Here is a 21186-nt window from a genome sequence, read left to right on the forward strand (position 1 = left end):
AGTCGAACCGGAGGCGTTTGTAAACAAAACAAGTGATGTCCATGCCATTTAAGAACGTTCTAGAAGATGTTTTAATTTGGCTGTATCAGTTGTGTTTCCTCCACAATACACTAAATCGATCATTTGTGATTCATTTGAACGACAGCTAAGTAGGTATGGAGTATTTACACAATTTGGAAAGGGTGCGGTTGTAAACGACGCCCCTTGCTGGACAAATGACAAATATCAGCAACTAAATAGTTTCTGGGGCCACAGTCAAGAAAGTTATAAGGTTGGGGCCGGACGTCTCCCTTCACTATTTATTACTCTTAAATGATGTAAACGCTACACAGTAATAAAGTAATAGTCACAATTTAAAACAGAAGCACTATGTTATTCTTTATATGACTGCCGTGCACTGCTGCTTTTGAAAACAAAAACACTACTCAAAAATCCTCTTTAAGGGTGGTTATTCATAAATGTGAGCAAAGATTAAAATATTTTGAACAGAAATGGATAATACCTGTACAGGAAGACCTGGCAAAACCTACTTTAGTCCAACACTCTCATTCGATAACGTGTCAAAATTTTTGGACTGGTACTGCGTATAGAAAAATCTAAAACAAACATAACTGAGAATTTGAAAATATAGTTTAATAATACATACTGTTTAAAATACAACAGTGGGAAGTAACATGTCATGGAGGTAAATTCTTACAACCTAACACATTCTGATCACACTAAAACCTAATTTAGGAAAGCAAAAAAAAAACAAAAAAAAAACAAGAAAACTATAATACAGTGCCTTGTTGCTGTAATGAAACATGGCTAAACCACAAATTTTATCATAACAGCCATCATTCTTATCACTTGAAGCCAAAGTATAAATACACTGGTGGATATACATACATTTTTTGATGCTTTAGTGTGGGTCCAGCAAAATAAAATGCATATTCAATTCTATCCAATCTACACGCATAAGTATTTTTAAAGTTCAAAAAGTGTCCGAAAACAGGATATTCCTTTGGAATGCACATAATCAGATGATGTTGACGCCTGGACCAATACTAGCTCCATGTTGGACATGTACACTGGTCAAGTTTTAATTGGGACAGATGAGGTAACCTGGTAGATCATTTCAGCAGGTTTCTCTGGTTGGCTTTCCACAATGTAACAATCATCTTCAAAATCATCTCCTGTATCCGCTTTACCAGCACCTTTGTCGGAGCTGACTTGTTCTTTGTTGCCGCCAGCTGGGAAGGTATGGTTTATCTCACCGTTGACTTGAGTGACATTGGGCTTGGAAACCGTTGTCATGATTCTCCTTGGCTTTATCAGCTTGCCAAAGCGCCCGTGTTTGGCCATGAACTCCTCAGCTTTGGCGCACTTGTGCCTCTGGAGCTGCTGGGTGCTGTCAAAGGGGATGTGACAAACTCGACATGTGAACTCATCTCCGTCCGAGGGTGTTTGCACGGGTTGGCTGAGTAAGCTCATTGCGGGTGAGGAAGGACGCTTCCAATTGCTTTTATTGGACGCAACTGTGTTATGGGGCATGTTGACGATGGAATTTTGCTTTTTCAACTGCTGGGACGTCGAGACATGAGGTCCCTGAGAGTTTCTGGTGTATGTTCGAATGTTTAGATTTTTCAATTGCAGGGCTGAAGTCACTTGAAGCATCTGTCTGCTTTTATTCTTGTTGACGTATGTGGCATGAGGCCTCGGTGACTCCTGAGTCAGGTCTATGGATGTAATAGGGCGCTTGTAGTTAAGCGGCCTTGCAGTGACGATTTTCAATTTGGCCGTTGAGTTGGGGGAATTACAAACATGGAAGCGAGGCACTAACTTTCTGCTGGAAAGCAGCAACCCACATCCAATACAGCCAGAAACTTTATCTGTGACATGGCTGTAAGCATGAGAAATGAGCATGCGCTTGTTGATGAAACCCTCGCCACATTTACCACAAGTGTACGGCTTCCACTTGTTATACTGGTGAACGGTTTGCACCAACACCACAGGCTGGTACAGTGTCCAAAGATCCACCGTTGGTGCACCAACCTCGGAAAACATTTTCTGCATGCCTGTTCCAGCTTGGCGAGGTTTTGAGAGCAAGGATGAAGACGGATACAAGGAAGGCACTTGGGAGGTCTGTGAAGACCGCATGGTATTTGGAAGCAAGGAAGCTGATGCCATGGGTGCTGGCCTCAGCGATAAAGAAGCTGCAGGACCACTATCCGCTTTTTGTACCTTCCAGACAACTTGACCCGACTTAAATCGTTTCAGCTTCTCCTCTTCTTCAATGTGCTTTGCAAATCTGCGCTTCCTTATTGTTTCGTGATCCAGCACCTGCTGTCCCGGTTCATGAGTGCTGTTGTGGTTCAGCATGTCTGCATATTTGCTGAACTCAGTCCCACAGGAGCAGATGTAACTTGCAGAGGGGCAGACGTGCTGCTCCAAAAATGTCTGGCTGGAAAAGATCTGCTCACAGCTAAAGCAGATCCCCCCAGTTAAACTCACACCCGAGCTGGATTTTTGTTGCTCCATCATCGGACCGAGGGTGAATGTATTCACCTTCAACGTGGACCCCCTCCGTTGCACCTGCCAGAGACATTTAATACAAAATGGGATTCATTTGTGCGTGCTACTTTCAAAAGAGGGGAGGATCAATATGTTAAATGCTGTTAATTAAAGCTGAGCGAAATATGCTTTTGAGGGCAGCCATTTCAACATCAAATCAAAACCAACGATCACGATTAACAGTAGTTACAAGGTATGTGTTTCTCCGCTAGTCGATTTTGAGCAAATTAGTTTGATTGCCACATTTGAAAGACATGAACGTATTATTTGGATGGGACGTGAGAATGCTAACATGCTAACTAGAGCCGTGGCCGGCTAGCAGATGACAACGTTAGCTTACCTTATTATGATATTGACAGTACCGCCGTATTGAGACTTGACTTTATCACTCTTGCCGAAAACGGGCCACTGATTAACTGATGTTCTTTACGAGATAGACTGCAATGCCGTCGTTTTGGTATAAGTATCATTTGACCACACCATGGAAAAAAAAGAGGAAAGCCTCTTCTTCTACGGATGGCGCGCTTTGGTGGCAGCACATCCGGTGTTTGATGGCTTATACTGACCCCTACTGCCGGATGGTCGTAAGTACCTCTGCACGTGTTCACGAGGAGCGTTCCAAACATTTTAACAGCATTTTTGTGCAGCCATAATATTATACGCTTACATTAACGTAGTCAGAGCGAGTTTTGACTAATTCATCATACACCTGAAACGAATATAAAAAAAACGTGTCCAATTTCAGCGTCTGCGCTCCAGTCTTGGAAGTGCGCATTTGTGGACTACAGACGTCATTGTGAGACCGGCAAGTGTCCCCCTTCTCCACTGGATGGAAGTGTGCATTCAGACCAGCCATTGTGGCCGTTCATATCCCACCACTGTTCTGTTCCGCCCTGTAAAAATGTCAATATCGTGGTGCGATAAATAAAAATAGACTTTGTATTTACAAAAGAAAATATGAATATGTAAATACTATATATATATATATATATATATACACACACACAATTATTGTTTAGGTACTAAAATGAACCCAAAATGGAAAAAAGTAATGAATAAATTAACTAGCTGTTAATATTGCTATATTATTATAATATGTTCATTTGCCCACTGTCCATATGCTGCACCATTGTCCTTGCAGATTCAAGGACAATCACTAGGTGTCACCTGCAGTATCATTTTTCTTTTTTTTTTGTAAAAGTAGCATTTAAATCTTAAGAAATTTATGGGAAACCATTATTACCAAAATAATACAAAAAAATAATAAACCATTACCAAAATATGGTAGTTTCCCAGGAAAACTGGGAGGGTTGACAGGCACGATCAGTTTCACCTCTGAGCTGAAGATAAATCTCTCAATATCTCCTGTAAAGTCAAAACTGAAAAATTACATTGCTTTTTGATTGTTCCCCTTTACTTTCGTTCTCTTTATCAGTCATGGGTACAGACGTAAAGATGCGAACACGTGACACAACAAGGAAATGTGGGGATTGCTAGGCCGTCCGAATTCACAATACTGGTCACGGCTTGAGGAGGACTCTCTGAATGTTTGGTTCATTTACCGCAGGATCTAGGTCCTTTGAAGGCTGTATCATAATTCGCTTGAAGGGATGCTCACTGTGCCACACATCCAAAACTCCTGCTTTAGATGCTTTCAAGTAGTACATAAATAAACGTGCCAAGCTTTCATGAATTGGTATATTTAATAACACCAGAACAAGCTACATTCCAACTATTGGATAAAATTTAAGTCCAATTATTTACAACATTGAACCTGAAACACAGAACTTAATGTGACAGAATGGGTGTACACTTATGGTATATTTAATTTTACAGCAGTAACCTACTTTAAAAACTAAAGAGTTTCTCTCTCTAAAAAAAAACTCCAAAACATCACTGTCTGTACAATGTTACTCCATTTATATCATTAAAAACAGGTAGAAAGCAAAAAAGTGGCGTTTTCTGAAATCCATCACATCCATTTACAAGTACGTAAAAAAAAAACAAAAAACAGATGTAATTAAGTCATTAATTCTTGTGACTCGAGCGTCACGTTTGCAGCCATGATGTGATGAACCCTCCTGCGATGGTTTTTCAGTGATTTCAGATTTGGGTATGTGCCGTGACAAATATCACAGCGGTGTGACTCAGACTGTTTGTGAGTCAGGAGGTGCCTCTGCAGAGTGTCGACAGTTCCAAACCAACGAAGGCAAACTGGGCAACGCACAGGCTTGATGGCGGGTTTGCAAGCACCACTTCTCTGGTGAAAGAGAAGACTAACCATGTTTGGGAATTCAGTGTTGCAGCGGGAACAGCGATACGTTTTGGGAGCATTTTGAGCACGCCCGCCTTTACATCGGTTCCATGCTAAATGCCTTCGAAGGGAACATCGGGTGGCAAATGAATTCCCACACCGTGTGCATACAGTTCGCTTTTTCCCCATGTTTGCACGCCCGAGGGCTTGTTGCTTCTGCTGGGGCTGATGCACAGGTGGGGGTGGAGGTGGAGGAGGTGGTAGTGGTGGCTTCTGCTGCTGTTGAAGGGGCTGCTGTTGGATCCGTAACAGAAGGGGTTGTGATCGCTGTGTATGTATTCCCTTTAGCAGCTGGTGATGAGGATGCATGTGGATCTGCAGGTGCACTTCATAGTCAGCCCAGGAACTAACAGTCTCTCCACAGGTTGGACAAGTGTAGGATTCCTGTGCGTGCTTTTGCAGATGCTCCAGCAGCAGTCTGGGAGATGTAAATCCAACCCCACACTCGCAGGTCACTCTCCTTGGCAGCACTGAGGGAAGGGACATGATTCCCCAGTTGTTTGAATCATTATCTGGGCTGTCTTTAGCACCACCTGACAAACTGCGCTGCAACAGCTCTCGGTTTGTCTGTTGCAACTGACATTTCCGCCTGTGAACCATCATGTTGTCTTTGCGGTTGAAGGATTTTCCACAGACAAAGCAAGCAAACATTGGTCTAGTGCCACTGTTTTGTGAAGCCACGCCCTGGCTACCACTCTGTAATACAGTTCCAGGACCCCGAGGTCGAAAACCACAGAGCCGTAAATGCCTGCTTAGGGTAGATGGCCGACTGTAGGTCTTCTGACACCTGTGACAAGGGTAACGTTTTATACCATCTCTGACAAAATAACTCAGGTTAGCCACTGCGTCTGTCTCTAAAGACTCCTCCAGGGTACTATCATTACAAGCATTTTGTGAGGAGCTAAGGAGCTCAGTTTCATCATCGAGGGGCATTGTCCACTTGCCTTCGTTGCTGCTGTCATTATGAGCCGACTCTGCATCCAAGTTGTTTTCCATTGCGCTGTGCTGATCCCTCATGGCAGACTTGGACGTAAACGGTGGGTAGCTTTTGGCAAAGCCACACCAGGCCATGTCTGAAACGTCATACTGTTCAGAAGTGGTAGAGGTCACCTCTACTTTGATCCGACTGGGAATTTCAGTGCCAACAGAAACATTCTTGGCAACTTGAACGTGATCATCCCCAGGTCCTACGGGTTTACTGCTTGATCTTAAGGCTAGCATTCTGTCAGTGGTGCAACGAGATATCTGGATGGGGGGTGCTTTTGGGCCTTGACACTTGTGTTTTTTCAAGTTGTACCTGCGGGCGTAGTTGTGCTTGCATACCGGACAGAAGAAGGATTTTTTTGTATTGTTTAAGCTGTGGAATGGCATTATTTTTGGAGCTAATGGTAATGTGCTTGACAGCTGCACAGGCGTTTTCCCAGACGGAGTGCATACATGATTGTCAGTGAAAGGCAGCTTCCCAATGATGAGTTGTTTGCAGCGACGACAGCATTTAATCCTCTCCTTTTTGTGCAAGAAGTGATGCTCAGTTAGTCGGTCCGAGTTTGGAAAGGTCCGGCGACAGCGACCGCATTGATATTTCCCAAACAGGCCATTATTGCTAGAATCTCTGAGCATCTGACGGGTTTCAAGAACCACAACAGGTGAAAGCACTTTTGTCAAAGAGACTATCTTCTTCCTGCTGGAGTCGATAATGCTGCTAATGGTTGGAGCTCTGGTCTTGATGCCAGGCTTCGCAAGCAGTCGTCTCAGCTTTGCCACAGAGAGATCATTGATTGGTTCTGATTCAGGTTCTGGTTCAGGTTCAGGTTCAGGTTCAGGTTCAGGGACTGGGACTGGTGTTATATCAACTGGGACGGCTTCTTGTTTGAGGGTAATGATGTTATTGTTCTCATTCTCGTTTGGAGATGGAGATGGAGATGTCGAGTTGCACCTCATGTATGCAGATGCCACCATTTTCATTATTTTGTCATTTTTGGCCAATTTTTCCTCGTCGCCACTGAGAAAAGACGTTTCCAAGTCCTGGGAATTTCTTTCGATATCTGAAATGCTCTCACCTGTTGCCGATGTTTGTTCATGTTGTCCATCAAATTCTGGAGTGATGGTATATTTCTGTGAAGGTGTCACTGGAACAGTATCACCATCTTGCAGTATTTCATTTTCTTCATGCTCTTTTTGAACAAGTGGCAACCCTGAAGTCGAGGGAAAACTCGGGACCAATTCTGTCTTTGGGCTTAGTGTTACATTCTGGCTGGTAGGACCATTATTAGACCCTGACACACTTGAGAGGCCTGCCCCGTCTGGCATTCGGGGTTGCTGTGCCTGAGAGGCATGCAATTGCTTATGTTCAAGCATAAGACAGAAGTCTTGAAATTCCTCTCCACAATCGCAGATAAATAAAGATAGTGGTGGACTCTGCAACGGGTCACTGGAAGAGTTTTGGCTGGCCATCACAGTGTCAGGTGGGGTAATGTCAGGCTGTGTCGAAGGAGGAGCACTGATCTTTGGGAGTGTGTTGGCATGGGTAGCCTGGTGCACGAGCAAGGCGGCCAGACCATTGAAGGTGGCCGAACATGCCACGCAACGATACGATTTAGACGGTGACGTATTTCCTTGGAGTCCAAGCATCATGGCAGTCAAGGCGGAGTGTTCATGTAGAGTAGTTTCCTGTGGAGAACACAGTAACAATGGTTAATGCAAAGTCACAACTTGCACTTTTTTGGTGAATCTTCAAAATGTATTGTTATACTGTAGTGTCCAATGAGTTGTTTTTTTTTTATTATTATTTTTGGATGGAGAGGGTACCCATGACGGAAAAGGGAATACGTGTAATGACGATGAGAAAGGAAATGGCATTTTCTGCAAGAAAGGAAGGCACAATGAACATACAGTATTAATCAAACCAATAGGGAACAGTGTCACCTTCAAACACCTTTTTGTAGCCTCTCCATTACGTGTGTCAGGCATGGTGAGTAATTTCACTTTATTTTAGTTTTATTATACAGGAGTTATCGTCTCTTTGACATTTGCATGACAGTTAGGAATGTTAAAATGTTTCTTACAACACTGTATAGATAAAAAATTGATTTGACAAAAGGAATTAGTGACATTTTCTATGGGAAAGTTTTTTTTTTTTTTATAAATTTGAACTTGGAAGTGAATCAGCACCAAGGAACAGATTGTATTTTATTTTAGAGGTTCCAATCAAACTTACGTTCTACTGGCGCACCAGTTACACAATAAAAATATAAAATCAACATTTGTATTTTTGCTCTGAGCAAGTACAATGGAAAACAATACGTAAAAAAAACATTGAAATCTACTAATTTCAATTCTACTACATTACACTCTTCTGCACTCTGGTGTATGCTAGCAGCCCCGCCTCCACCCACCGAGACAAAGAGACTGTATGACTGACAAAAGGGCTTACTCCGTTCATGTCATTGTTCTATGGAACAAATGCGCCAAGGTGCTGAAACCAATGAACAGAGTGAACCCTCTTCTTGCCTGTTTGGAGGCGGGAGACGACGAAAACAAACACACATGCACATGGCAATACATGGAGGCCAGCAAAATTATTGAGTTCATTTTCATTCCTTGTGTTTTTATTAATAGTAATTGATTAGTAAGTCATTTATTATTGTCCCAGGCTTAGTGCCCATGAGACAGTTCTTTTCTGAACGACAAATCTTGCCACGTTTTAGATCTTACGACACCCCATAACATAACATAAAACATAACTCTATGATTTCCGAGTAAACAGAATCGCACAATTGGCCGATAAAAACGAAATTTACAGTTAAACGTGGAAAGTGACATAACGTCAATGAAATGCCATCATAGTGAAGAGAAGTAACGTTCGTGTGGGGAGGTGTTTCCCCGGCAGACAACTCAATTGTGGTGGAATACCATCATAAACACTAAACTGCCGTCTCCCAAACCAAACATGTCAAAATGGTGACCTAAAACACCGCGAAATTTGGCAGAAACTCCTCTTTCGGAGCGTGAATGGAAGCTAGCAGGGTTGGCTTAGTTTAGCAGAGCATGCCGGTGTGGCTGTGTATGCGAGACTCAGGCTACATGAGTATATTTTCTATGAGTTGTGTTTTACCGCTTTAATGTGAGCGTTTTACAATGCTCGCTGACAACATGCAAGTTCTGAGTGGAAAAAAAGACAAGAGACACGTTTATTCTTGCACCCAGCTCGTCACGCACAGAACACACTTCCTGTCTTCAAAATAAGAGCGCTGTTTGCCAAATCTTGTCTAATTGTGTAAACTAAATAAGGGTGTCACAATAAATATCTTACATTAATAATGCAATTGGAATTGCACTGGTGACTACATCTTCCTTAATCATAAGCACAGGCAATGCAGTTTATTGAAGCTTTTGTAGCAATGTGTGCAGAGGCTGACATCCAATGAGAAAAGTTAGCCAGACTACTGGAGGATTTTTGCATTTAATTAATGGACATTTTATTCACGAGGCCAAAAAATGGAATTCTAAAAAATGAAAAACAGAAAAAACGGAATTTGGATATGGCCTTATAATAACAAACATTTTAAAAGTTTTTATTCAGAATTTCAGTTTTAAATTCTTTGAATAACTTATATTTTTAAACTGTGATTGATGTATGACATGCATAAGCGGTTATTTTTAGCTCATTGTGTTTTGTGGTCCAGAAACCCATGGCAGTTAGCCTGGTGTATAGACTTGTCCTATTTTTATTTTAGCTCTATTTTATTCCTCTTCTTTTTAGTATTTTTTGTGTATGAAATTTTACAGTCAAGTTTTGCATTGAAGTACATGGGTGCCTAATCAGTGTCTTGCTTCGGTTATTGATCATATAATTTACACATGCACAAACAGCTGTTAAAATACAGAAAATGCCAACTCGAAATCATTTCACCCCCATCACTTTGGCGTCCCCTCCAACGCAGCATATATTGCATACCCACTTTTTGCACCTTTGCACACAGGACAAGTGCATCAATAAAGACACAAAAGAGCTAAAAAAAATATGCCATGTTCTGTTTTCACACACTTGCAAAATGCAACAAAAATACGTGGCTGGAGAGCAGCGATGCATACAAGCGTATTCAAGGGTCAAACTATATGCAGTGTACGAAAAATGCATACATGTTGGCAGGTCTGCACTTCTATGACAGCTAGGAAGGCTAACATGTTGCCTGTACAGCTAATAAGATATCCCTACTTCCATTGCTTCCATACAGGAAAAATACAAAACAAAAACAAATCACAGGTTGACCATTGTCATGTGACCAAGTTCCAACGTGTGCAGTGCAACATATTCTATCCTCCAGAATGCAATTAATATATTTGACCAATCAAAAGTTGCTAAAAGCCCATCCTAAAGATGGCAATGTAAAAATATGTATGATCGTTTTGAACTAGTGCTTGATTCTCTTAACTTTTGTTAGTACAAGGGTAAGGGTCCTATTTTTGAACCATCAGTTCCATCGATGGCCTCCACCACAGTCTGACACTTTCAGTTATAACACCACTAGTAATATGTGTAGATATTACTCAGCGTCCACAAAGCAACACAATCACAGAATATTGCAACCTCTCCAATGATAATAATAATAATAGCAGAAATGGCACCGTGGAAGTATTCTGTCCATGTGCACCTGGCATGGTGCCTCAAGCTAGGCTACCTTTGTTCTTCAAATCTTGTTTGACAGAGCTTTGCAGACCGGCTGATAATTAAAATATGCATTTATGAAATAATAGCATTGTTTGTATGTTCTCATGTTTTTGATTTGCATTTTGTTTGTTGTCTCCGATTGTGTTGACATGTGCAAAGCACACACACATATTACTACTACTACTACTACTACTATTATTATTACTACAATGTTATTTAAATGAAAATCTAAATCGACAGACTTTGAAACGCAAAACAAAAGGTTGGACGTGTAGGAATCCTATGTGAATAGAACGCTTGAAAAAAACGAATTAGTATGCATGCTAAGCTAACGCTAACGCTGGTCAATGCCAGCCGATCTGCTGACAAACATAGCAATGCTAGTGTACTAATGCTAAATTCAACAACAGTATGGCGTGCCGCGCTTCAATCCTTTGATAAGGAGCTTCGCGTTACAAAAAAACACCGCTGTGTTAGCTCCCTGCTTTCCGGTACAAAGTGCACTAGTGAAGGCTAAGCGAGGGGAGGTGGCTGGCTCCGCTCCCGGGAGAGGCCACACAACAACGGATACTAGCAAGGCGAGCTAACGCCATCTCTGGAGCTTCTTGTTGCAACCACAACCAGGACGCTGTTTCAAACACTCACCCTTCACACCAGCATGGACGTTACAAGCCCTTGAGGTGGAGACACAATGGTACTGACGCAATGCTCGTTCCGGAAACATCTGTCAGCGTAGATGTGCCTGTACCGGGGTCCCCTTGATCGCCAACAAATGTGAAGATGTGCCAGCTACCCAACAGAAGGGGAGGAGGTGCAGGAGCAGGAAGAGTGGCTTCCAGCTGCCGGGTATAAAGGCAAGGATCTGACGTGGCGCATGCGCGGTAGACGCGCTCCTGCGGCGCTGGTTGCGAGGTCTCTAGGCTGCTGTTCCTGTTCCCGGGCAGCTTGGAGAGGTCTTGATCACGTGACCGCCACAGCCCGCCTACGGGTATCTCTTCCTGTTCTGATCCAGCGAAAGCACTGAGTTTGTACTGAAACATGATTCAAACGAAGTCGGCCATTTTATTCAATCATTAACACCGTTTGACAACCAGGAAGTAAACATGTCAGGTGCAGGACAATTCCAAGAACCCTTTGAAAATAGTGATGGGGGAAGGGCTTAATGTGATTTTTTTCATGCTTCTCACCCTGCACATTGCAGACTTCTTGAACCCTTCCACTCACTGTCACCTGCAGAACTTCTCTGATGACTCTGCGGTTGAACATGAACACAGAACTGACCCTTGTTGATGGCAGCCTAAAGACACCACCTTCAGATCAGTGTAGCAAAGATCGAAGAGCTGGTCGTAAAGTTCTCCAGCCACCTGTCTTATACAGTAGTTCACAAAAGTGAGTACTCCCCTCACATTTCAGCAGACATTTTATTACATCTTCTCAAAATATAGTACTATGTAAACGAAAATTGGACAAAGTAGTCAGTATACACACCAGCACCCCTGGCCCGGGCCCCCGAGGGGCTCTGTAGTCTAATGATCTTGTTCTCCTGGTTTGTTATACAAGATCAGTTAATGTCGGTTTGATGGACTTCAAAATGACAGTCTCTCTCTGTGGCGTTGCTGTTGCAGGCATGTGTACGTTGTAAAATGATGTTATCATGAGCTTTACTTTTGGGTTTAAAGGGCCCGGTCACTTGCCCTGCCCCTGGCCCGTCTCTGATTTGTTCCACGAGTGAGTGTGTAGCTTGTATAACAGTACAGATGTACTATCCATTTTCAATACCCTTTGTACTCAGTCACAGGTGAGCTGGAGCCAATCCCAGCTGACTTGAGATGAGAGGCAGGTTACACCCTGGATTGGTTGGCAGTCGAACACCTGGACATAGATTTATCATCCACTGAAAATGACTCTACACAGACATTGTCTAAATAGCTGGCAACACAAGTGATCATGACCATGGGCTACATGAATGCTGCCAGCTCAGAGGAGAGCTGGTTCATTGAAGGAGACATGAATTCCACCATAGACTGTGATACTCTTGAGTGGAACATGATCCCCTCCCTTGAAAAACAGGGCTGACTGGTGCAACTGTGCGAGAGTATGTTGGTAAAACTAACTCCCTGAGTTTTGGGACATCGCTGGACAATGAGTTGACATCTCAGGCTTCTAGCTCAGTGACTAGCGCTCTCAACTCTGAATCTAAGGACATTGGTTCAACCAGGCGGATTACAATAAACCTGGGGTTTTCTATGTGTGGCCACCTCGGAGATTATAATATGGTTGGGGCTTCCCTGGTCCCCACTGTTTGCTCTCGCTGTAGGAAGTAAATATCAGTTCATTTTTCAGTTAATTCACTTTGATGAAACTGAAGTTAGCCTGGCAGATTTGAAAAAGAGGTTTATTTTTCTCAAGATGATGCACCTCAATGTGAGGCCCGCCTCACATTTTAAAGACCTATGACCAAAACAGCCCAATGTTCCTCCATTGTTGTTTAGGTGCGAGTCCCTCACAAAAGTGAGTACATGCCTCACAATTCTACAAATATTGTATTTTATCTTTTCATGGGCCAAAACTGAAGAAATGACACCACTGATACAATGTAAAGTAGTCAGTGTACAGCTTTGATAAACAGTGTAAATTTACTGTCCCCTTAAAACGACAACACACAGCCACAAATGTCTAAACCACTGGCAACAAAAGTTAGTATACCCTAAGTGAAAATGTGGAACTTGGGCCCAATTACAGTCAAACCTGTCTATAGTGGCCACTAAAGGGAAACAGCAAAAGTGGCCGCAACCGGCAGGTGGCCGTTATAGACAGGTTGGTGGCCATTTTGAATTTGTGCACATATTAACATGTCTGTGATTAGAAGCTTATTGTGTTTGCGGATACATATAATTATACTGTTACATGTTGACCAGTAGAGGGCACTGTGGGACTGCGGATAAAAGTTGCAAAGAAAAACTAGGCTTGTTATTCTACACCACCCACAGAACAAACCTGTGCTACTATATACGGGGCAGAGTGTCTTTACAGCTTTAGTTCATCAGGAAGTGACGGGAAGTGACGGGAAGTGACGGTGCGACGTCACGAGCAGGAGAGCTAGGCTGGGTGCTAGCTGTGAGTGTCGAGAGAGTTGGGAAGTGTGTGGATGTTGGCGTGAATGTAAAGTCCTGCAGTGTTCTCCGCTGTTAATAATGCGATTAAAGTGTATTGACCAGTGCACATTGTCTCACACCAAGAAATAAACAGTGTCACTGTCTGCAACAAGCTCAAAAGAAGACGGCTTTTTTATGTGGAACAACTGACAGTTTGTGTGGATCTTGTGAATGATTGTGACTGAGCTACGACTCAGTAATTAAAGTCTACACATGACGGCTTCATTGATTAAAAAACGAAACCTTTTCATGCATGAAGCTTCTACTTCAGTCGGTATTTTGGCCGCTATATGCGGTCAGATATTGACCAAGGGATACAAAATGGGTGGCCGCTGGTCGCATTAGACAGGTGACTGCTATACACAGGGTCTATAACACGTACATTTTCTGCGGGGGATTTTTCAGTGGTCGCTATAGGCAGGTGGCCGTTATATACAGGTGGCCGCGAAGACAGGTTTAACTGTACCCATTGACCTTCCCAGGTGTCACTTGTTAGGGGTAGAACGTCTCAGTTGTGAATAGAGAGCAGGAGTGTTAAATTTGGTGTTATCACTTTCACACACTCCCATATTGGTCACTGGAAGTTCAACATAGCATCTCATGGCAAAAAACTCTCGCTAACAATTGATTCCTAATACCCTGAAACTGAGCCACAGCTTGATTGCCAAGGCCATACAGTACTTTAACAGGCCTCACAATGGTACACCGAAAAATTCAATGCAGTGCGGTCGGGGACCAGTCTGTCAGTGCTCAGACCAGACAAGAAAGTTTGCAAACACTTTGCTGAGGACAATCAGAACCGAGACATGGATTGCCAGAACCATATTCTGTTGTCTTATGAGACCAAGATAAACTTATCTGGTTCAGATAGTGTCAATCAAGTGTGTGTGGTGGCAACCAGGTGAGGAGTACAAAGAAAAGTGCGCTTTGTCAAGCATGGTGGTCGGAGTGTCCCCGTTTGGGGTGAACGAGTGCTGCCAGCACCGGGGAGCTACATTTCTTTGATGGAAACATTAATTCCAACATGCACTGTGACGCACTAAAGCAGAGTATGATCCCCTGACACAGGGAAGTATTCCAACATAAGAAGCCCAAACACAACTCCAAGACAATGACCTCCTTGCTACAGAAGCTGAGGGTGAAGGTGATCTGACTGGCCAAGCATGTCTCCCAACCTACTTACCAGCTGTGGGGCATCCTCAAACGGAAGGTGGAGAAGTGCAAGGTCTCTAGCATCCCCCAGCTCTGTGATGTTGTCATGGAGGAGGGAAAGAAGATTCCAGAAGAAACCTGTGAAGCTCGAGTGACCTCCATGCCCAAGAGAGTTAAGGCAGTGCTGGAAAATAATGGTCCCACACGAAATATTGCTGGGTTGCAACCACGCGACCTAGAGGTAGTTGGCTTCACTTCCGGTGAGCCGATGGGGGTCACACAACGGCTATGACCACATATACACTTGTTTTTACAATAACTGGCAGATTGAAGCGAATCACGGAGCATGTCGAGGAAAAGATGTGCTCCAATTGTGTGACTGAACATGGTGTGTTGCTTGAAGACATAAGATACAGTCGTATAATAATACGTCTGATAATAAGTAGGTGATGTATTAGTAACAAAATGATGCCACATAATTTGATAGAAATGAAAATGATCACCCTATAGAGGGGGGAAATCAAAGACACCCCAAAAATGAAAGTGAAAAAATGATGCAGCACACTGGTCCATTTTGCTAAAATGTCATTGTAGCAACTGAAAATGATTCTCAGTAGTTTGTGTGGCCCCCACGTGCTTGTACGCATGCGGCATGTTCCTAATGAGACTACGGATGGTGTCCTGGGGGATCTCCTCCCAGATCTGGACCAGGGCATCACTGCGGTACCTGGACGCATGGAGCAGATTCCAGGAGACAAGTAGTTACTCCAGGAGAGCTGGACAGGGCCGTAGAAGGTCCTTCAACCCTCAGCAGGATCGGTATCTGCTCCTTTGTGTAAGGAGGAACAGGATGAGCACTGCCAGAGCCCTACAAAATGACCTCCAGCAGGCCACTGGTGTGAATGTTTCTGACCAAACAATCAGAAACAGGCTCCATGAGGGTGGCCTGAGGGCCCGACGTCCTGTAGTGGGTCCTGTGCTCAATGCCCAGCACCGTAGAGCTCGATTGGCATTTGCCATAGACCACCAGAATTGGCAACTACACCACTGGTGCCCTGTGCTCTTCCCTGATGAGAGCAAGTTCAACCTGAGCACATGTGACAGACGTGAAAGGGTCTGGAGATGCCGTGGAGAACGTTATGCTGCCTGCAACATCATTCAGCATGACCGGTTTGGTGGTGGGTCAGTGATGGTCTGGGGAGTCATATCCCTGGAAGGACGCACAGACCTCTACAGGTTAGATAATGGCACCCTGACTGCTATTAGGTATCGGGATGAAATCCTTGGACCCATCGTCAGAACCTACGCTGGTGCAGTGGCACCTGGGTTCCTCCTGGTCCACGACAATGCCCGACCTCATTTGGCTAGTGTATGCAGGTAGTTCCTGGAGGATGAAGGAATTGATACCATTGACTGGCCCCTACGTTCACCTGACCTAAACCCAATAGAACACCTCTGGGACATTATGTTTAGGTCCATTCGGCGCCGCCAGGTTGCTCCTCAGACTGTCCAGGAGCTCATTGATGCCCTGGTCCAGATCTGGGAGGAGATCCCCCAGGACACCATCCGTAGTCTCATTAGGAGCATGCCCCGACGTTGTCAGGCAGGCGTACAAGCACGTGGGGGCCACACAAACTATTGAGAATCATTTTGAGTTGCCACAATGACATTTTAGCAAAATGGACCAGTGTGCTGCAGCATTTTTTCACTTTCATTTTTGGGGTGTCTTTGATTTCCCCCCTCTATAGGGTGATCATTTTCATTTCTATCAAATTATGTGGCATCATTTTGTTACTAATACATCACCTACTTATTATCAGGAAAGATATTCAAGATAATTTTTCCCCCAGTTTAGATCGGATGTGTTTTCGAAGTGTTCCTTTAATTTTTTTGAGCAGTATATAAGGCATTCAGAATACATTATATGTAGTGTAGTGTCTGTGACTTGTGTACACCATTACGGAAAAGGGCCTGGGAAGTGACGTGTGTGACGTCAGCTAGCTTGAGTTGACTGTGTTTAGCCGTTAGCAGTGTGGAGCACAGCCTCGCTACTTTAGCTGAGGTGCTGCTCTGGAAGTCAGGAGAACCAGGATGGAGAGGGGCCAGGGACACCTCGCCTGTCTGCCTTTGATCCCTCAAGGGGCAGGGAGGCAGGTCCAGGTGCGCCGCACTGCCAGCGGATGCAGGCATGTGTCTACAACACGATTACGTCACAAGTTCGACTAAGTGGTGCAGACGTTTCCTAATTAGCTCCGCTGGGATCCCGTGCGGGGGCCACTGGTGTTGTGGCAAGTGGACCTGGGTTTGCTGGAGTTTCACCATTGCGAGGGCTCGGCGTTGGCTTCCGGCTGGCGCGCCGATGGCGTTGCCGGCCTGGGACTCATTGGGGCTTCACCGTCGTGGAGGCTTGGCGTTAGCTTCTAGCTAGCGCGTTGACTGCATCGCTGACCTGGGACTCACTGAAGTCTCACCGTTATGGAAACTCACTGATTATTTTTCACTTGCTTTCTGATTGAGGATGAGAGAATGCCGAGTAGAAGAAGCAACATACAGGAGAAAGACACGGCGACTGCAGACGACTTGGAGGAGATTAAAAGATCACTAAACTTTATGTCGGGTGAGCTCACAAGACTAGCATCACAGCAGGAACGACTAATTGGACTAATGGAGGAAGTAAAATCATTGAAAGACATGCTAACGGAGAAAGATAAAAGGATTATTGTGTTAGAGCAAAGGGTGGACGAATTGGAACAATATACAAAAAGGGACAATCTGGTATTAACGGGCCTGGAAACTCAACACTGATCCTATGCACGAGCTACTGTAAACGGGGTGACAACAGAAGATGCACCACGGGAGGAACTGCTAACACTGGAACAACAAGTAGTGGGATTTCTGCACAGTAAGAACATAAACATCCAAAGTGATAATATTTCTGTTTGTCACATATTACCAAGAAAGACAGAGAAAGAAAAACCAGCTATCATCTTGAGTTTCATTAGCAGAAAGAAGAGGATTGATCTGAAAGGTACTAATGTATACTTAAATGAACATTTAACAAAAAAAATTGAGATATTGCATGAGAAGCAAGGATGCTGAGAAAACAGAAAAACATCATGGCAACATGGACTCGAAATGGCAAAGTATGGATGAGAGAACAAGAAGAGTCACAGGCTAGGATGATAGGAGATCTTAAAGAATTAGAAAAATTTAGAAGAAAATAGAGCAATGGAGTTGATTGAGAGTATTAGATGTAGACTTAGGAGAATGGGCTGTAGAGTGGATATAAGAAATAGACATATACTGGAAAATGGATGCATACATAAATTTAGATGTTAATTTAGAGAGTAAAATATATGATATAGACGAGGGTACGAACAAAAAAGAACTAATTCCAAATAATGAATGCGAGTATTATACTGAGGAAAAATTTAATGATCAAGTAATGATGAACGGAACATTGTCTATCATCATCATCATTAACTTTATTTCAGACACATGCATGGTCCATAGAACAATATATATAAAAACAGAACAAAAACCAAACAAACAAACAAAGAAAAAAAGACAATTAAAAATGGCTCTCTCTTGCTATATAAGTTAAGGCGCCAGTGTTTCCACAAACTAGAAAAGAACCTGACTGAGCTTTGTAGAGGGTTGGCCAGTACACATATGATGCTGTTTGCAGAGGATGTTAGCCTACACATACATCTGTACATGAGGTTCCATAACACAGCAGCACAAGTTGGTACATTCATTCATTTCAACAGTAGAAGTATAAAATGTAATTTATCAAAGATGAAAGATTACTTAAAGAAAATTTGGTTTGGTTTGGTTTAGTTTATTTGAACATGAAGGTTACAATGGAATACATCTCGTGAATCATTCTTTGACAGTTCCACATGTCCAAAAGGAGTAGGAAGAAGCAAAGCTTATTTAATCCTACCCCCCATCCATTCTACATCTAGTACAGTACATGTAGTTCACTTCCTGGATTCCATGTCATGTTTTCAGTGATAGTCAGGATAACACATAATAGATAACGGTGAGATAGCCCTCCCCCCAAAAAAAGAAAGAACATTAATAATAATAATAATAATGATGACAATACTAAATAAATAAATAAATAAATAAATAAGAACAAAGCTTTTTTTTTCTTTTTTTTTTCCCTTTCCTTTTTTTTTTTTTTTTTTTAAACACAACAAAGAAAATTATAAATAAATAAATAAATAAATAAATAAATAATAAAATTTAATTAAATAAATAAAAAATAAATAAATAAAAAATAAAATTTAATTAAATAAATAAAAAATAAAATAAAATAAAATAGAAAATAAAAAAATAAATAAAATAAAATAACAAACCTGACAGAACAATCAGGACTCTTCTGCCTTGTATTTAGCAAACATCAACTGCTTGTATTGTTTTTTGAATTTGCTCATCTCTGTACATTGTTTGAGTTCTTTACTCAATCCGTTCCATAATTTAATTCCACACACGGAAATGCTGTGGGTTTTCAGCGTTGTTCTCGCATATAAATGTTTTAGGTTTAATTTTCCTCTAAGATCATATTTCTCCTCTCTGATTGAGAAATACTTGATTAGATTTTTGGGTAACGAGTTATTATTAACTTTATACATTATTCTAGCGGTTTGAAAGTGTACTAAATCTGCGAATTTTAATATCTGTGATTTTAAAAATAAAGGGTTTGTATGTTCTCTATACTTGGCATTATGAATTATCCTCACAGATCTTTTTTGCAGTACAGTGAGTGAGTGAAGATTGCTTTTGTAATTATTTCCCCATATCTCCACACAATACGTTAGATATGGTAATACTAAGGAACAGTACAGAGTGTGGAGTGATTTTTGATCAAGAACATATTTTGCTTTATTCAATATAGAGATATTTCTCGCCACCTTTTGCTGTATATATTTAATATGAGATTTCCAACTCATTTTTTCATCTATTATAACCCCAAGGAATTTATATTCTTCCACTTTTTCAATATCCGTTCCATTAATTTGTATTTGGTCGTACGTGTCCTTTCTACTATTACCAAATAGCATTATTTTAGTTTTACTTAAATTCAGAGATAATCTATTCTTGTCAAACCAATTAGAGGGCATTTTAGTATAATTGCAGTGTCAGAAACATGGATGAAGGATGGAGAAATTGATGATGTTCAGATAGATGGTTAACTGTATTTTGTAAACAGAAAGACAAAAAAAGGTGGAGGTATATCTTGTCAACTGTAGTTTGAAATGTAAGGTTGTTAGTAATATGACAAATGTTATTGACAATGTTATGGAAATGATCACAGTGGAAATCATTAGTTAAAAGGCTAGAAATGTTAAAATGAGTTGTGTTTATAGATCACCAGGTTCATGTGTTCAAACATTCATAGATACATTAATGGACCTGTTTGACAGGAGTCAGAACAAGGTTGTGTTTTTATGTGGAGATGTAAACATTGATCTGGAAAATTCAAGTTCATTGAACACGTGTGATTTTATAAATACAATGTATAGTTTGAATTTGCTTCCAATGATATCTAAGCCCACAAGAATAACATCAAAAAGTGCAACTATTATTGACGATATTTTCACAAACGTAGGTGATGGAAAAGTTGTGAGTGGGATCATGATAACTGATGTAAGTGATCATTTACCTGTTTTTACAGTTTATAAAAATGATCAATACAATACAAAGGACATTACCACAGAAAAATGTATCAGAAACAGATCTAAAGAAGCTTTGGAGGCACTGAAACAAAGCTTAAAAAAACAGAAATGGGATGGAGTGTATGTACATGATGTAAATATAGCTTATGATTTTTTTATGACGATATTTATAAATTTGTATGAAAAACATTGTGGACTCAGGAGGATTGTAAAGAAAACTGCTATTGATGACTAAAGGACTACGAAATGCCTGCAAGAAAAATAATTACTTATATAGATTTTTTTATTTTTTTAATCAAGGTCGAAAGAAGCAGAAGACATGTATAAGAAATATAAAAATCAGTTACTATTGATAATTAGAAGGCACAAAAAGGAACACTATGGTAATTTACTATATGAAAATAGAAATTGCACGAAGGCTAAGAATAATAGTGTAATAAAAAATGATAAACGAGAATCGGCTCTTCCAAGTTATTTTGTGAAAAATAATGACATTTTTGATAAATCTGAAATAGTCAATGAGTTTAATGACTTTTTTTGTTAATGTAGGCCCTAGTCTTGCAGCAAACACATCTACAATTAAAGGCAATGTAAATAAAAACACAATAATGGATAATGTGGACAGTATTTTTCTTGGTAAGGTAGAAACAGAAGAAA

General features: G+C 41.7%; 2 protein-coding genes across 2 annotated transcripts; both read right to left on the reverse strand.

Annotated features, from left to right (window-relative positions):
* Window positions 1-612: 612 nt before the first annotated feature.
* On the reverse strand, window positions 613-3100 carry LOC129184747 (zinc finger protein 93-like). Its single transcript, XM_054781009.1, has 2 exons — window positions 2894-3100; window positions 613-2574 (listed from the first exon to the last, which is right to left on the reverse strand). The coding sequence occupies exon 2, from the start codon at window positions 2521-2523 to the stop codon at window positions 1075-1077; it is 1449 nt and encodes a 482-aa protein (XP_054636984.1). The 5' UTR covers window positions 2524-2574; window positions 2894-3100; the 3' UTR covers window positions 613-1074.
* A 976-nt stretch (window positions 3101-4076) lies between these two features.
* Window positions 4077-15253, reverse strand: im:7147486 (zinc finger protein Xfin). Its single transcript, XM_054781006.1, has 2 exons — window positions 11184-15253; window positions 4077-7537 (listed from the first exon to the last, which is right to left on the reverse strand). Exon 2 carries the CDS (start codon window positions 7499-7501, stop codon window positions 4574-4576), a length of 2928 nt encoding a protein of 975 aa, XP_054636981.1. The 5' UTR covers window positions 7502-7537; window positions 11184-15253; the 3' UTR covers window positions 4077-4573.
* Window positions 15254-21186: the final 5933 nt, after the last annotated feature.

Source organism: Dunckerocampus dactyliophorus, chromosome 7 (assembly GCF_027744805.1).
Source record: "Dunckerocampus dactyliophorus isolate RoL2022-P2 chromosome 7, RoL_Ddac_1.1, whole genome shotgun sequence".
Classification (NCBI taxonomy): Eukaryota; Metazoa; Chordata; class Actinopteri; order Syngnathiformes; family Syngnathidae; genus Dunckerocampus; species Dunckerocampus dactyliophorus.